This window comes from Trichomycterus rosablanca, chromosome 4, assembly GCF_030014385.1.
Source record: "Trichomycterus rosablanca isolate fTriRos1 chromosome 4, fTriRos1.hap1, whole genome shotgun sequence".
NCBI classification, from domain to species: Eukaryota; Metazoa; Chordata; class Actinopteri; order Siluriformes; family Trichomycteridae; genus Trichomycterus; species Trichomycterus rosablanca.
Window position 1 is genome coordinate 1499638 of NC_085991.1, and position 12940 is coordinate 1512577.

General features: G+C 44.7%; 1 protein-coding gene across 5 annotated transcripts in view; it reads right to left on the reverse strand.

The window, feature by feature from the left end:
- kmt2cb (lysine (K)-specific methyltransferase 2Cb) overlaps positions 1–12940 on the reverse strand; it is a 92245-nt gene that overhangs the window by 33685 nt on the left and 45620 nt on the right. For all 5 annotated transcript variants that reach the window (XM_062993754.1, XM_062993752.1, XM_062993753.1 and 2 more), the window contains 8 exons: positions 12128–12292; positions 10237–10346; positions 9578–9664; positions 9226–9438; positions 7354–7473; positions 3015–3134; positions 800–942; positions 545–719 (listed from right to left, as the gene is read on the reverse strand). In XM_062993754.1, the coding sequence (XP_062849824.1) occupies positions 545–719; positions 800–942; positions 3015–3134; positions 7354–7473; positions 9226–9438; positions 9578–9664; positions 10237–10346; positions 12128–12292 (1133 nt within the window). The remainder of the gene's footprint in view (positions 1–544; positions 720–799; positions 943–3014; positions 3135–7353; positions 7474–9225; positions 9439–9577; positions 9665–10236; positions 10347–12127; positions 12293–12940) is intronic.

Sequence of the window (12940 nt, forward strand, 5' to 3'; positions counted from 1 at the left end):
TTACTAAGAATTTCAAAAACAAACTCCATCACTTTTCTACATCGTCGCCTTCCGATGCTTTTTTCCAGCGTCGTACCAGCTGTTTAACGCCGTCAGCAAAAAAATCACTGATGCGCCGCTGCTTTCACATCATCACATGAAAATCTTCTTCCCCTTAAAGCGTCTCTGAGCGTCCAAAAAGGTGTAAATCAGATGGAGCTGAATCCGGACTATAAGCGTCTGTCGGGCACGCCCAATTACACCTCCTCCCAACCTCACCGCTTATAACCAAAATATATATAACATTAGTGCGGAGACTTTTTGAAGATCCCTTGTACTTAGAATATACACAGTCGGCGTCACACAGACCAATCCGAAAGCATCTGGTGGTCCATCGATTCCTCGCGTTTAGATTCATTTGAGATCTGACTATTCACCGAACGTTTGGTCCACAGCTTGTTTATCCCAGCAGCAGCAGCACTACTGGACCCCCGAGCAGCTTAAATTGCCCCAAGCACAAAGTAATGTGTGTGTGTGTGTTATGCTGTGTGTGTGTGTGTCTTACGTGGCGGTGCCATTTTACTAGGCTGCGGTGTCGACGTGACGACCGGCGTGTCGGATGGCGCAGGTCTCGGGACGCCGGCGTGGTGCCTGCACTCTTTATCGTCCTCGAACATCCTGGTGGTCTCCTGCCTGCTCTGCTTACTCTTATCCAGCAGGTCCTTCCCGAAGAACGCCTCCTGCAGGACACACGTACATTCACTACCGAGCTCAACGGACGTGTTGTGGAGATGGGAGTGGACGTGAGCGCGGTTGGTACCTGTAGATAAGTAGGAAACGCTTCTTCTAGCTTGGTTTTCTTCTTCTTGTAGCGTTTGCGCACCTTCACCTCGGCGCTCTCGTTGAAATCGCACATGGCCGACTTCTCGTCCATCGGCACGTCGGGCATCGGATCGGCCCATCCTGCAGAAACACAAAAGCCCACTGATCACATCGTCAATGAGTCAGTTCAGTCCTTTGAAACAGAGTCAGCGAGTCATTGATTCAGTTCAGTCCTTTGAAACAGAGTCAGCGAGTCATTGATTCAGTTCAGTCCTTTGAAACAGAGTCAGCGAGTCATTGATTCAGTTCAGTCCTTTGAAACAGAGTCAGCGAGTCATTGATTCAGTTCAGTCCATTAAAACAGAGTCAGCGAGCCATTGATTCAGTTCAGTCCTTTGAAACAGAGTCAGCGAGTCATTGATTCAGTTCAGTCCTTTGAAACAGAGTCAGCGAGTCATTGATTCAGTTCAGTCCTTTGAAACAGAGTCAGCGAGTCATTGATTCAGTTCAGTCCATTAAAACAGAGTCAGCGAGTCATTGATTCAGTTCAGTCCATTAAAACAGAGTCAGCGAGTCATTGATTCAGTTCAGTCCTTTGAAACAGTCAGTGAGTCAGTGCAATCCATTGAGACAGTCACTGAGTCAGTTCAATCCATTGACACAGAGTCACTGAGTCATTGATTCAGTTCAGTCCTTTAAAGCAGTCAGTTCAGTCCTTTGAAACAGAGTCAGCGAGTCATTGAGTCAGTTTAGTCCTTTGAAACAGAGTCAGTTATTCAGGTTAGTCCTTTGAAACAGAGTCACTGAGTCATTGAGTCAGTTCAGTCCTTTGAAACAGAGTCACTGAGTCAGTTCAGTACATTGAGACAGTCACTGATTCAGTTCAGTCCTTTGAAACAGAGTCAGCGAGTCATTGATTCAGTTCAGTCCTTTGAAACAGAGTCAGCGAGTCATTGATTCAGTTCAGTCCTTTGAAACAGAGTCAGTGAGTCATTGATTCAGTTCAGTCCTTTGAAACAGTCAGTGAGTCAGTGCAATCCATTAAAACAGAGTCACTGAGTCATTGAGTCAGTGTAGTCCTTTAAAGCAGTCAGTTCAGTCCTTTGAAACAGAGTCAGCGAGTCATTGAGTCAGTTTAGTCCTTTGAAACAGAGTCAGTTATTCAGGTTAGTCCTTTGAAACAGAGTCACTGAGTCATTGAGTCAGTTCAGTCCTTTGAAACAGAGTCACTGAGTCAGTTCAGTCCATTGAGACAGTCACTGAGTCAGTTCAGTCCTTTGAAACAGAGTCAGCGAGTCATCGATTCAGTTCAGTCCTTTGAAACAGAGTCAGCGAGTCATTGATTCAGTTCAGTCCTTCGAAACAGAGTCAGCGAGTCACTGATTCAGTTCAGTCCTTTGAAACAGAGTCAGCGAGTCATTGATTCAGTTCAGTCCTTTGAAACAGAGTCAGCGAGTCATTGATTCAGTTCAGTCCTTTGAAACAGAGTCAGCGAGTCACTGATTCAGTTCAGTCCTTTGAAACAGAGTCAGCGAGTCATTGATTCAGTTCAGTCCTTTGAAACAGAGTCAGCGAGTCATTGATTCAGTTCAGTCCTTTGAAACAGAGTCAGCAAATCATTGATTCAGTTCAGTCCTTTGAAACAGTCAGCGAGTCATTGATTCAGTTCAGTCCTTTGAAACAGAGTCAGCGAGTCACTGATTCAGTTCAGTCCTTTGAAACAGAGTCAGCGAATCATTGATTCAGTTCAGTCCTTTGAAAGTCAGTGAGTCAGTTTAGTCCATTGAAACAGAGTCAGTGAGTCATTGATTCAGTTCAGTCCATTGAAACAGAGTCAATGAGTCATTGAGTCAGTTCAGTCCTTTGAAACAGAGTCAGTTATTCAGGTTAGTCCTTTGAAAAAGTCACTGAGTCATTGAGTCAGTGTAGTTCTTTAAAGCAGAGTCAGTGAGTCATTTTGTCAGTTCAGTCCTTTGAAACAGAGAGAAGAGGGCATGTCTAAATTCTTAGATCTTTTAAACTACAGAGGCGTCTTAATTCTGAGTGATCTGCCTTATGAGCTCCATGTGTTATTAGAATCCTCTCCACTGAGGCAGCTGATCAGGTAGGTAGTTGGGGAGCAGGGCGGGTCACTAGGTTTTCAGACAGACCCTAAATCTACAGACGGCTCGTTCCCTATAGATGACGGGGTCTCCATTATAGGCCACACTCACCTTCATCTCTGCTCTGCTGGGTTTCGGAGACCGAGCCGCTGGAGTCCTTCCTGCTCAGAGCCGGTTTGGTTTTGCTTTGGCCCAGTCGGTTCCTCTGCCTCACCATGAAGCCGCCGATTCCTGCAGATACAAACACGCTCAGTAAGTCACACTTCACAGAGAAAGAGGCCAACGAGGCAACGATCAACCAAGTCAAGGTGTTGCAAACTTTATTTCATTTTTTACATGAACCAGGCAACCAGAGACGGGGACTCGAGTCCGAGTCACACACACAGCGACTTCAGACTCGACTCTGACTCGTTTCAAATGACTCGGATTGACTCGCAATAAAATGACTTGTGGACAACAAAAGTCAGCAACATTAGTTACGTGTGACAGTTATATATATATATATATTAGGGCTGTCAAACGATTAAAAATTTTAATCGCGATTAATCTCAGAATTTCATATAGTTAATCGCGATTAATCGCATTTAAAAAAAAAAGAAGAAAACAGGGATTTTTAAGTGAAATGTTACAATTAAAATGGTGAACACATTTTATGCTAAATGTACTGATGTTAAAAACTGCTGGGACAAGAGAAAACTGTAAGGGAGTTTTATTCACTCACATACTAGGCAGTAATACTATCCAGCAGAGACCCTTGACTTCGTATAAATGTCAGATTGTAGGTTAGAATTTCTCCAAACATTGTAGATCAGCGGTGCTTTAGGTGGGATAAGGCGTAGTTATTGTAACAGACTTTTCTGTGGTTGTATCGTGACAATTGATGGACGTTTCTACACGAATTGAGTGTGTTTTGACCCTTTGGGGCTTCCATAGTTCATGGACTAGCATGCTTGGCTAACGCGATGACTCCAGCTGTCCGGTACGGTAACAGAATAAGTTAATAAAGTGTTCTGCTCCCGACAACTTGTGAATATAGCGTGTATTTATTTCTTTATTAAGCGAGTGCATCACTACCACGATCGGTTACATTATGTTAACAAACCGCAAATGAAAAACGGTGGCAAGTCTCAACATGAACTACGGATGACTCGCAGGGCCAAATAGAATTTGCGTTAACGGCACTATTTTTTTAAATCGCGTTAAATTATGATTGCGTTAATGCGTTATTATCGCGTTAACTTCGACAGCCCTAATATATACAGTGTATCACAAAAGTGAGTACAGCCCTCACATTTCTGCAGATATTTAAGTATATCTTTTCATGGGACAACACTGACAAAATGAAAATTTGACACAATGAAAAGTAGTCTGTGTGCAGCTTATATAACAGTGTACATTTATTCTTCCCTCAAAATAACTCAAAATACAGCCATTAATGTCTAAACCACCGGCAACAAAAGTGAGTACACCCCTAAGAGACTACACCCCTAAATGTCCAAATTGAGCACTGCTTGTCATTTTCCCTCCAAAATGTCATGTGATTTGTTAGTGTTACTAGGTCTCAGGTATGCATAGGGAGCAGGTGTGTTCAATTTAGTAGTACAGCTCTCACACTCTCTCATACTGGTCACTGAAAGTTCCAACATGGCACCTCATGGCAAATAACTCTCTGAGGATCTTAAAAGACGAATTGTTGCGCTACATGAAGATGGCCAAGGCTACAAGAAGATTGCCAACACCCTGAAACTGAGCTGCAGCACAGTGGCCAAGATCATCCAGCGTTTTAAAAGAGCAGGGTCCACTCAGAACAGACCTCGCGTTGGTCGTCCAAAGAAGCTGAGTGCACGTGCTCAGCGTCACATCCAACTGCTGTCTTTGAAAGATAGGCGCAGGAGTGCTGTCAGCATTGCTGCAGAGATTGAAAAGGTGGGGGGTCAGCCTGTCAGTGCTCAGACCATACGCCGCACACTACATCAAATTGGTCTGCATGGCTGTCACCCCAGAAGGAAGCCTCTTCTGAAGTCTTTACACAAGAAAGCCCGCAAACAGTTGCTGAAGACATGTCAACAAAGGACATGGATTACTGGAACCATGTCCTATGGTCTGATGAGACCAAGATTAATTTGTTTGGTTCAGATGGTCTCAAGCATGTGTGGTTGCAATCAGGTGAGAAGTACAAAGATAAGTGTGTCATGCCTACAGTCAAGCATGGTGGTGGGAATGCCATGGTCTGGGGCTGCATGAGTGCAGCAGGTGTTGGGGAGTTACATTTCATTGAGGGACACATGAACTCCAATATGTACTGTGAAATACTGAAGCAGAGCATGATCCCCTCCCTCCGGAAACTGGTTCGCAGGGCAGTGTTCCAGCATGATAATGACCCCAAACACACCTCTAAGACGACCACTGCTTTATTGAAGAGGCTGAGGGTAAAGGTGATGGACTGGCCAAGCATGTCTCCAGACCTAAACCCAATAGAACATCTTTGGGGCATCCTCAAGCGGAAGGTGGAGGAGCGCAAAGTCTCGAATATCCGCCAGCTCCGTGATGTCGTCATGGAGGAGTGGAAAAGCATTCCAGTGGCAACCTGTGAAGCTCTGGTAAACTCCATGCCCAGGAGAGTTAAGGCAGTTCTGGGAAATAATGGTGGCCACACAAAATATTGACACTTCAGGAACTTTCACTAAGGGGTGTACTCACTTTTGTTGCCGGTGGTTTAGACATTAATGGCTGTATATTGAGTTATTTTGAGGGAAGAATAAATTTACACTGTTATATAAGCTGCACACAGACTACTTTTCATTGTGTCAAAGTGTCATTTTGTCAGTGTTGTCCCATGAAAAGATATACTTAAATATCTGCAGAAATGTGAGGGGTGTACTCACTTTTGTGATACACTGTATATATGATCCGACATCATTCTGATCGTGTCATTTTCTTCTCTCCAATAACAATAATAATAATAACAATAATAATAATAATAATAATAATAATAATAGTAACACTCCGGTTGTCTTAACCCACAACACACACAATGTGTAAATGTTCCAGCCAGCTTCCGGCGTAGTGATGAAGCGTCGCTCCCTACTCCCTCTTTTGGATTGGAATCTCACTTAAAATGGTGGAATACCCTACGTAGTGCACTTCACAGGAACAGCCGGGGTGAATGGAACGCTCCTACAGAATCGGTGCTGATGGTTGAAAGACGCTTTCTGAACCAATCAGAGCTTCTGATTGTAATTGTTAGTAAGAAATGCTGTTATTTGCATTTATTCAGTTTGCGTCACACAGATGACGTGGTAATGAAACGCTCGATCGGCTTTCTAACCACTTCCTGTTTTACTTCACCACCGGGAAAAGTTTGGAGGTTTTTAATTATAAGCACGTTTACAAAATAACGGATTCTGTTCCTAATGGGACGCACGCTTATAAATGTAATAGCATCTGGAAGAACAGAAGCTCAGGTAAGCAGCGGTTATGATTGTTTTTGCTGTGTTTGGGGTTTTGGCCGCTGTGCCGTGATTTATCGAGCGCTTTTGTTCTGCAATGAAAACAAAACGTATCAGTTGAAGCTTTTAACTGGAACCTTCTTGTTACAGAAATTACATTCATTTACACAATGAGGAGGAAAGTAAAGGCACGAAGTAAAACGGCTAAATACACTCGCTAATCTGTTGTTGTTTTTATCTGAACTTACAGATTATTTCTTTATTTCTACGCTACATTTACAATATATGTTTTGTGTTTATAATATTGACTCGTGACTTGACTCAGACTCAACGCATGCTACTTCATCTGGTCTCACTGTGATTTACAAGATGTGCCATAAAGCGTTTGCATACAAGTTTATTTAATTATTATTATTATTATTATTTTTCTCTGCGACCCAATGTCTTCAGCTTGCGACTTTTAGGGTTTACAAAAACCTTGTCTCCCCCCCCCCCCCCCCCGGACAACTGTGCAGTCACCCAGGCTTCTGTACACCAGCCAGTGCTGTACACCAGCAGGTTCCTTCATCACTAGTGCCAGCGCCTCCTTCAGACAACAGGGGTCGCTACTGCAGCAGCACCGAGGAGAAACCCTATCCCACCCTCACTCCCTCAGACTCGGCCGCTGAGATAAAACAAATTAATACATGCTGTAGGACTGTATGTATATATTATATATACGTATATATACATATACACACATATTAAGGTTGCAGTTGCGCAAGCCAGCCTTCCCGGGGTAATTTTAGGTCGGGTCAGATCCCCCTAATCCATCTCCATTTAAAGCTTGTCCGACAAACTCATGGTCAGTAGTCCACACACTTTTCACAATCACACAGAAGTGTGTGTGTGTGTGTGTGTGTGTGTGTCAGAGGTAACACTGTGGTATCGCTTCTCTCTTTCAACAGTTTCAGTAAGAATCAGAAGCGTGCCGGATCTAACGCGCCGGCCGTGACTCTCACCGGGCCGATACGGCTTCCTCTTCCTCTTCTTGCAGCCGTCTCCTCCCTTGTCGTCCTCTCCGCCCGTCTCTCTCTCGGGACTGGAGTCTGACTTCCCCTCGCCGACCATCAGCTCCCCGTCTGACCGAGCACACAGACACAGCGCGTGATGTGATCATATAAACTTCAACCTATCTGACAGTTTTGAGCAATCAATCATTGATTTTGGGTTTCGGACCGCGTTCCAAACCGATACGACTGACTGAATCACAGACAGTTTGACTCACACGCTGACTAGACTGCCTGAATGACTGACTCCGACTAATTCACAGACTGAAAGAATCAAATACTGACTGACTCACTGACACGCTCTTGAATCACTGCTCACTGAATGACCGAATCACTGACTGAATTACAGACAAACTTACTCGACTGAATCACTGACTGACTCTTTGGAACAGTATACCTACTGTCTTACAGACAAAACTGCCTGAATCACTGACTGACTGACATAATGTAGTTACTGACCTGTGTGGATGAAGAACTTGCTCAATGTACTGATACAACGATTCCCGACTCACTTACTGACTGATTCACTAATCATTTAACTAATTACTAGACAGACTGATCTGACTCAGTGACTCTGTTTTAATGGACTAAACTGACTCACTGACTCTGTTTCAAAGGACTGAACTGACTCACTGACTCTGCTTTAAAGGACTGAACTGACTCACTGACTGTTTCAAAGGACTGAACTGACTTAATGACTCAGTGACTCTTTTTCAATGGACTAAACTGACTCACTGACTCTGTTTCAAAGGACTGAACTGACTCACTGACTGTTTCAAAGGACTGAACTGACTTAATGACTCAGTGACTCTTTTTCAATGGACTAAACTGACTCACTGACTCTGCTTTAAAGGACTGAACTGACTCACTGACTGTTTCAAAGGACTGAACTGACTTAATGACTCAGTGACTCTTTTTCAATGGACTAAACTGACTCACTGACTCTGCTTTAAAGGACTGAACTGACTCACGGACTGCTTTAAAGGACTGAACTGACTCACTGACTGTTTCAAAGTACTGAACTGACTCAATGACTCACTGACTGTTTCAAAGTACTGAACTGACTCACGGACTGCTTTAAAGGACTGAACTGACTCACTGACTGTTTCAAAGTACTGAACTGACTCACGGACTGCTTTAAAGGACTGAACTGACTCACTGACTCTGTTTCAAAGGACTGAACTGACTCACTGACTGCTTTAAAGGACTGAACTGACTCAATTACTCACTGACTCGGTTTCAAAGTACTGAACTGACTCACTGACTGCTTTAAAGGACTGAACTGACTCAATTACTCACTGACTCTGTTTCAAAGTACTGAACTGACTCACTGACTCTGCTTTAAAGGACTGAACTGACTCAATGACTCACTGACTCGGTCTCAATAGACTGAACTGACTCACTGTTTCAAAGAACTGAACTGACTTAATGACTCAGTGACTGTCTCAATGGACTAAACTGACTCACTGACTCTGTTTCAAAGGACTGAATGGACTGAACTGACTCGATGACTCACTGACTCTGCTTTAGGAGACTAAATTACAGCCTAACTGGATGACTGACTGACTGGACCTTCTAAACAACTCACCGTACTGACCGACTCAGTAAACCTACAGGCTCAAAAACAACTCCCTAAGCTGACTCACTGACTCTGAATCACTGACTCTGAATCACTCTGAGTCGTTAAATAACAGGACATGACGGAATAACTCTCAGTGACCCCACATGCACATCAATAAAATATCTCGAACAAAAACTCAGTCATCAAGCTACACGTAAACAAACCAAATAAACAATAAATAGATCGAATCCCAGAAGGGAAACCTCGGCTGTCGCCCACGTCCGGGTCCCTGCAGAGCCCGCCGCGCGGGTCGGGCGGCGCCTGCAGCACGGCGACGCTGTTCTGGTTGATGATCTTGAGCTTGAGTTTAGGTTTAGGCTTTCTGCGCCTGGAGGCCGCGTTGGCCAGGCTCTGGAGTTGGGACAGACCCGACTCGGTGAGACACACGCCGTCCTGAGTGTAAGTCCGCGTCAGGTCTGCAGAAACGCAAAACAGAAGCGGTCCTTAGGTTGAGCCTTGTGGGAGACCCCAAACCCCAAATCACGTGTACATTTAAAACGGAGTACATTCTGTGGTTTTGTGTAGGTGATGCTGAGTAGAGGGGCGTGTTTTTACCGAAATCCCGCGGCTTCATAGCGAAATATGGAGCGGCGGGAACCTCAGGGGGCAAATCTGCTTGCGGTTTAGCCACCGGTGCTAATGCTGTGAGGGGAAAAAAAAGCACACGTAGCAAAAAATTAGGGAACATGCAGCTACATTCGTCTACATGAGAAGGAGACTTGGCTATACTGCATGCCAAAAGTATGTGGACACCCGACCATGATGTTGGGAGTGTGTCTGTGGGGATGCGTGCCCATTCCGAGAGAGGAGCATTTGTGTGACCTTTGCCCACAAGTGGTCAGCAATAGGTGGTGTCCGCATATTTCTGGCCATATGATGTATTTCGGCCAAACCCACTACAGACCATTGAAGAAAGCAAAAGTGGTATAAAGCACACCACTGCTGGACTCCTGAACAGTAGGAATGCCATAAGTGGAGCAACAGCGAGCACAACCGGAGCTGTGAAGTGTGGTGGAGGAGGAATAAAACAGTTCTACACTGACATCATGAGAACTGTGTGCTGGTGACCTTGTTCAACGGTTCGGGGAATGCCCTTTCCTGTTACAGTACAACATCAGCTCGCTTAAGGAATGCCGGGCAAGTGCAACGATCAGGTGTCCACATACTTCCGACACTCGACATGTGAACGTGCAAACAGACAGCGGACGTGGTACCTGGAGAGCGGGAGCTGTGACCTTGGCACAGGGTGCAGTCGAAGCTGCTGTCGGCCAGTTTCTCCACCTCGTCCTCTGTGTGGACACCCTGGCATGACGCGTGCATCCACCTGCAGGGGGCGGAAAGAGACGAGTCTGAAATCAGCGACGTGAAACTGGGCGTGGCATTTATTTAAATCCTGGACCGGCACACACACTGACTGGACCTGAAATGGAATCGTTTTAGGATTTCTGGGCATTACGGCTGGACAGATAAACACTCGGCTTCTCTGGGACCTGAAACTATTTAGTCTGACGTCTGCAGTCGAACTGTCCTTATTTATATGAACACAGATGATGAACACGCCCACTATGTGTGCGACTTCAGCTGTACACAAGCAATGACTCACTGAATCTATTTCAATGGACTGAAGTGACTCAATGACTCTGTTTCAAAGGACTGAACTGACTCAATGTCTCACTGACTCTGTTTCAAAGGATTGAAGTGACTCAGTGACTCACTGACTGTTTCAAAGGATTGAAGTGACTCAGTGACTCACTGACTGTTTCAAAGGATTGAAGTGACTCAGTGACTCACTGACTGTTTCAAAAGATTGAAGTAGCTCATTGATTCACTGACTCTATTTCAAAGGATTGAAGTGACTCAGTGACTCACTGACTGTTTCAAAGGATTGAAGTGACTCAGTGACTCACTGACTGTTTCAAAAGATTGAAGTAGCTCATTGATTCACTGACTCTATTTCAAAGGATTGAAGTGACTCATTGACTCACTGACTATTTCAAAGGACTGAACTGACTTAATGACTTACTGATTCTGTTTCAATGCACTGAAGTGACTCATTGACTCACTGACTCTGTTTCAAAGAATTGAAGTGACTCATTGACTCACTGACTCTATTTCAAAGGATTGAAGTGACTCATTGACTCACTGACTATTTCAAAGGATTGAAGTGACTCATTGACTTACTGACTCTGTTTCAAAGGACTGAACTGACTCAGTAACTCACTGACTCTATTTCAAAGGACTGAAGTGACTCACTGACTCTATTTCAAAGAATTGAAGTGACTCATTGACTCACTGACTCTATTTCAAAGGATTGAAGTGACTCATTGACTTACTGACTCCGTTTCAAAGGACTGAACTGACTCAGTAACTCACTGACTCTGTTTCAAAGGATTAAAGTGACTCATTGACTCAATGACTCTGTTTCAAAGAATTGAAGTGACTCATTGATTCCCTGACTCTGTTTTCTAAGGACTGAACTGAATAAATGACTCACTGACTCTGTCTCAAAGGATTGAAGTGAATCATTTACTTACTGACTCTGTTTTAATGGACTGAACTGACTCATTGATTCACTGACCCTGTTTCAAAGGACTGACTGAATGACTGACTGGACTTACTGAACAACTCACCGTCCTGACTGACTCAGTGAACCGAGTTAGCAGGTGAACCCTGTGGCGCAGCTGGTTGTGTGTACACTATACACAATCTAATTTGTCCGGGCAACAGTTTAGGGAAGGCCCTTTCCTGTTTCCTGTGCCAACACATGGCTCAGTGCACAAGGCGAGCGCCGTAACGATGCGGTTTAATGAGTTTGGTCCGGAGGAGCCTTGAATTTAACCTTAATAAAAATCTATGGGATGAACTGGAACCTTGACTGCAAGCCAGGCTTTTAAATTCATCATAAGTGCCTGACTTCACAAAAAACATCCCGAACAGGTGGTGCGATTAATTTTGGGTGTAAAACGAGTCATTCCGAAAGGACCAGAATAGGTGGAGTGGCAATACAAAAGACGTCAGTATTTCACCCCCTACAGAGCATAATATTATCAACAGATTCAAACATTCCAGGACATTTACTGTGTGTATAAGGGAAGCGAATCGGACCTGTCGCACTGGCGGCACTGCAGGATGATCTCCTCCTCGCTGTAGGTGAGCAGACAAATGGGGCAGGAGGCCAGACTGGCACACGGGGCACACTGGGTGTAATTGTTCTGCCACTCGCACCTCTGCCCGGCCGACGTGGCACCGCACTGGGTGCAGGACACACACCTAGAGTTGGGACAGAGCACGGGTAAGCACACACACACACACACACACACATACACACAAATACAGAGTCTATATCGCTATACCATACGGACAAAAGTATATGGACGCCCCTTCTAATGACTGAATTAATGTGTAACAATTGCAGGTGTAATAAATAGTGACAGCTGTACCCTAGAGGTTAAGGTACTGGACTAGTAAGCAGATGCCACTGTTGGGCCCTTGAGCAAGGCCCCTAACACAGCGCTAAATGGTGTAAGTGTACATCAATAACATAAAGGAAATGACATGGCTCCAACTGTGCAGAAACAGTTTAGGGAAGGCCCTCCAGTGGGTGGCACAAAGCCCAACAGCTTCATCATTTGGCTGAATGGGCAAAAATTCCTGGCAAGCTCACGGTCAGGCGTCCAAATACTTTTGGTCGTACAGTGTATAAAGGATGAAATATTATTCTACATGTGTGTGTGTGTGTGTGTGTGTGAGGTCTCGTCTGGACCGCAGTGGCGTTACCATTTGCACACGTGTGTGTGTGTGTGTGTGTGTGTGTGAGGTCTGTGTGTGTGTGTGTGTGTGTGTGTGTGGGTGTGTGTGTGTATGTGTGTGTGTGTGTGTGTAAGGTCTGTGTGTGTGTGTGTGAGTGTGTGTGTGTGA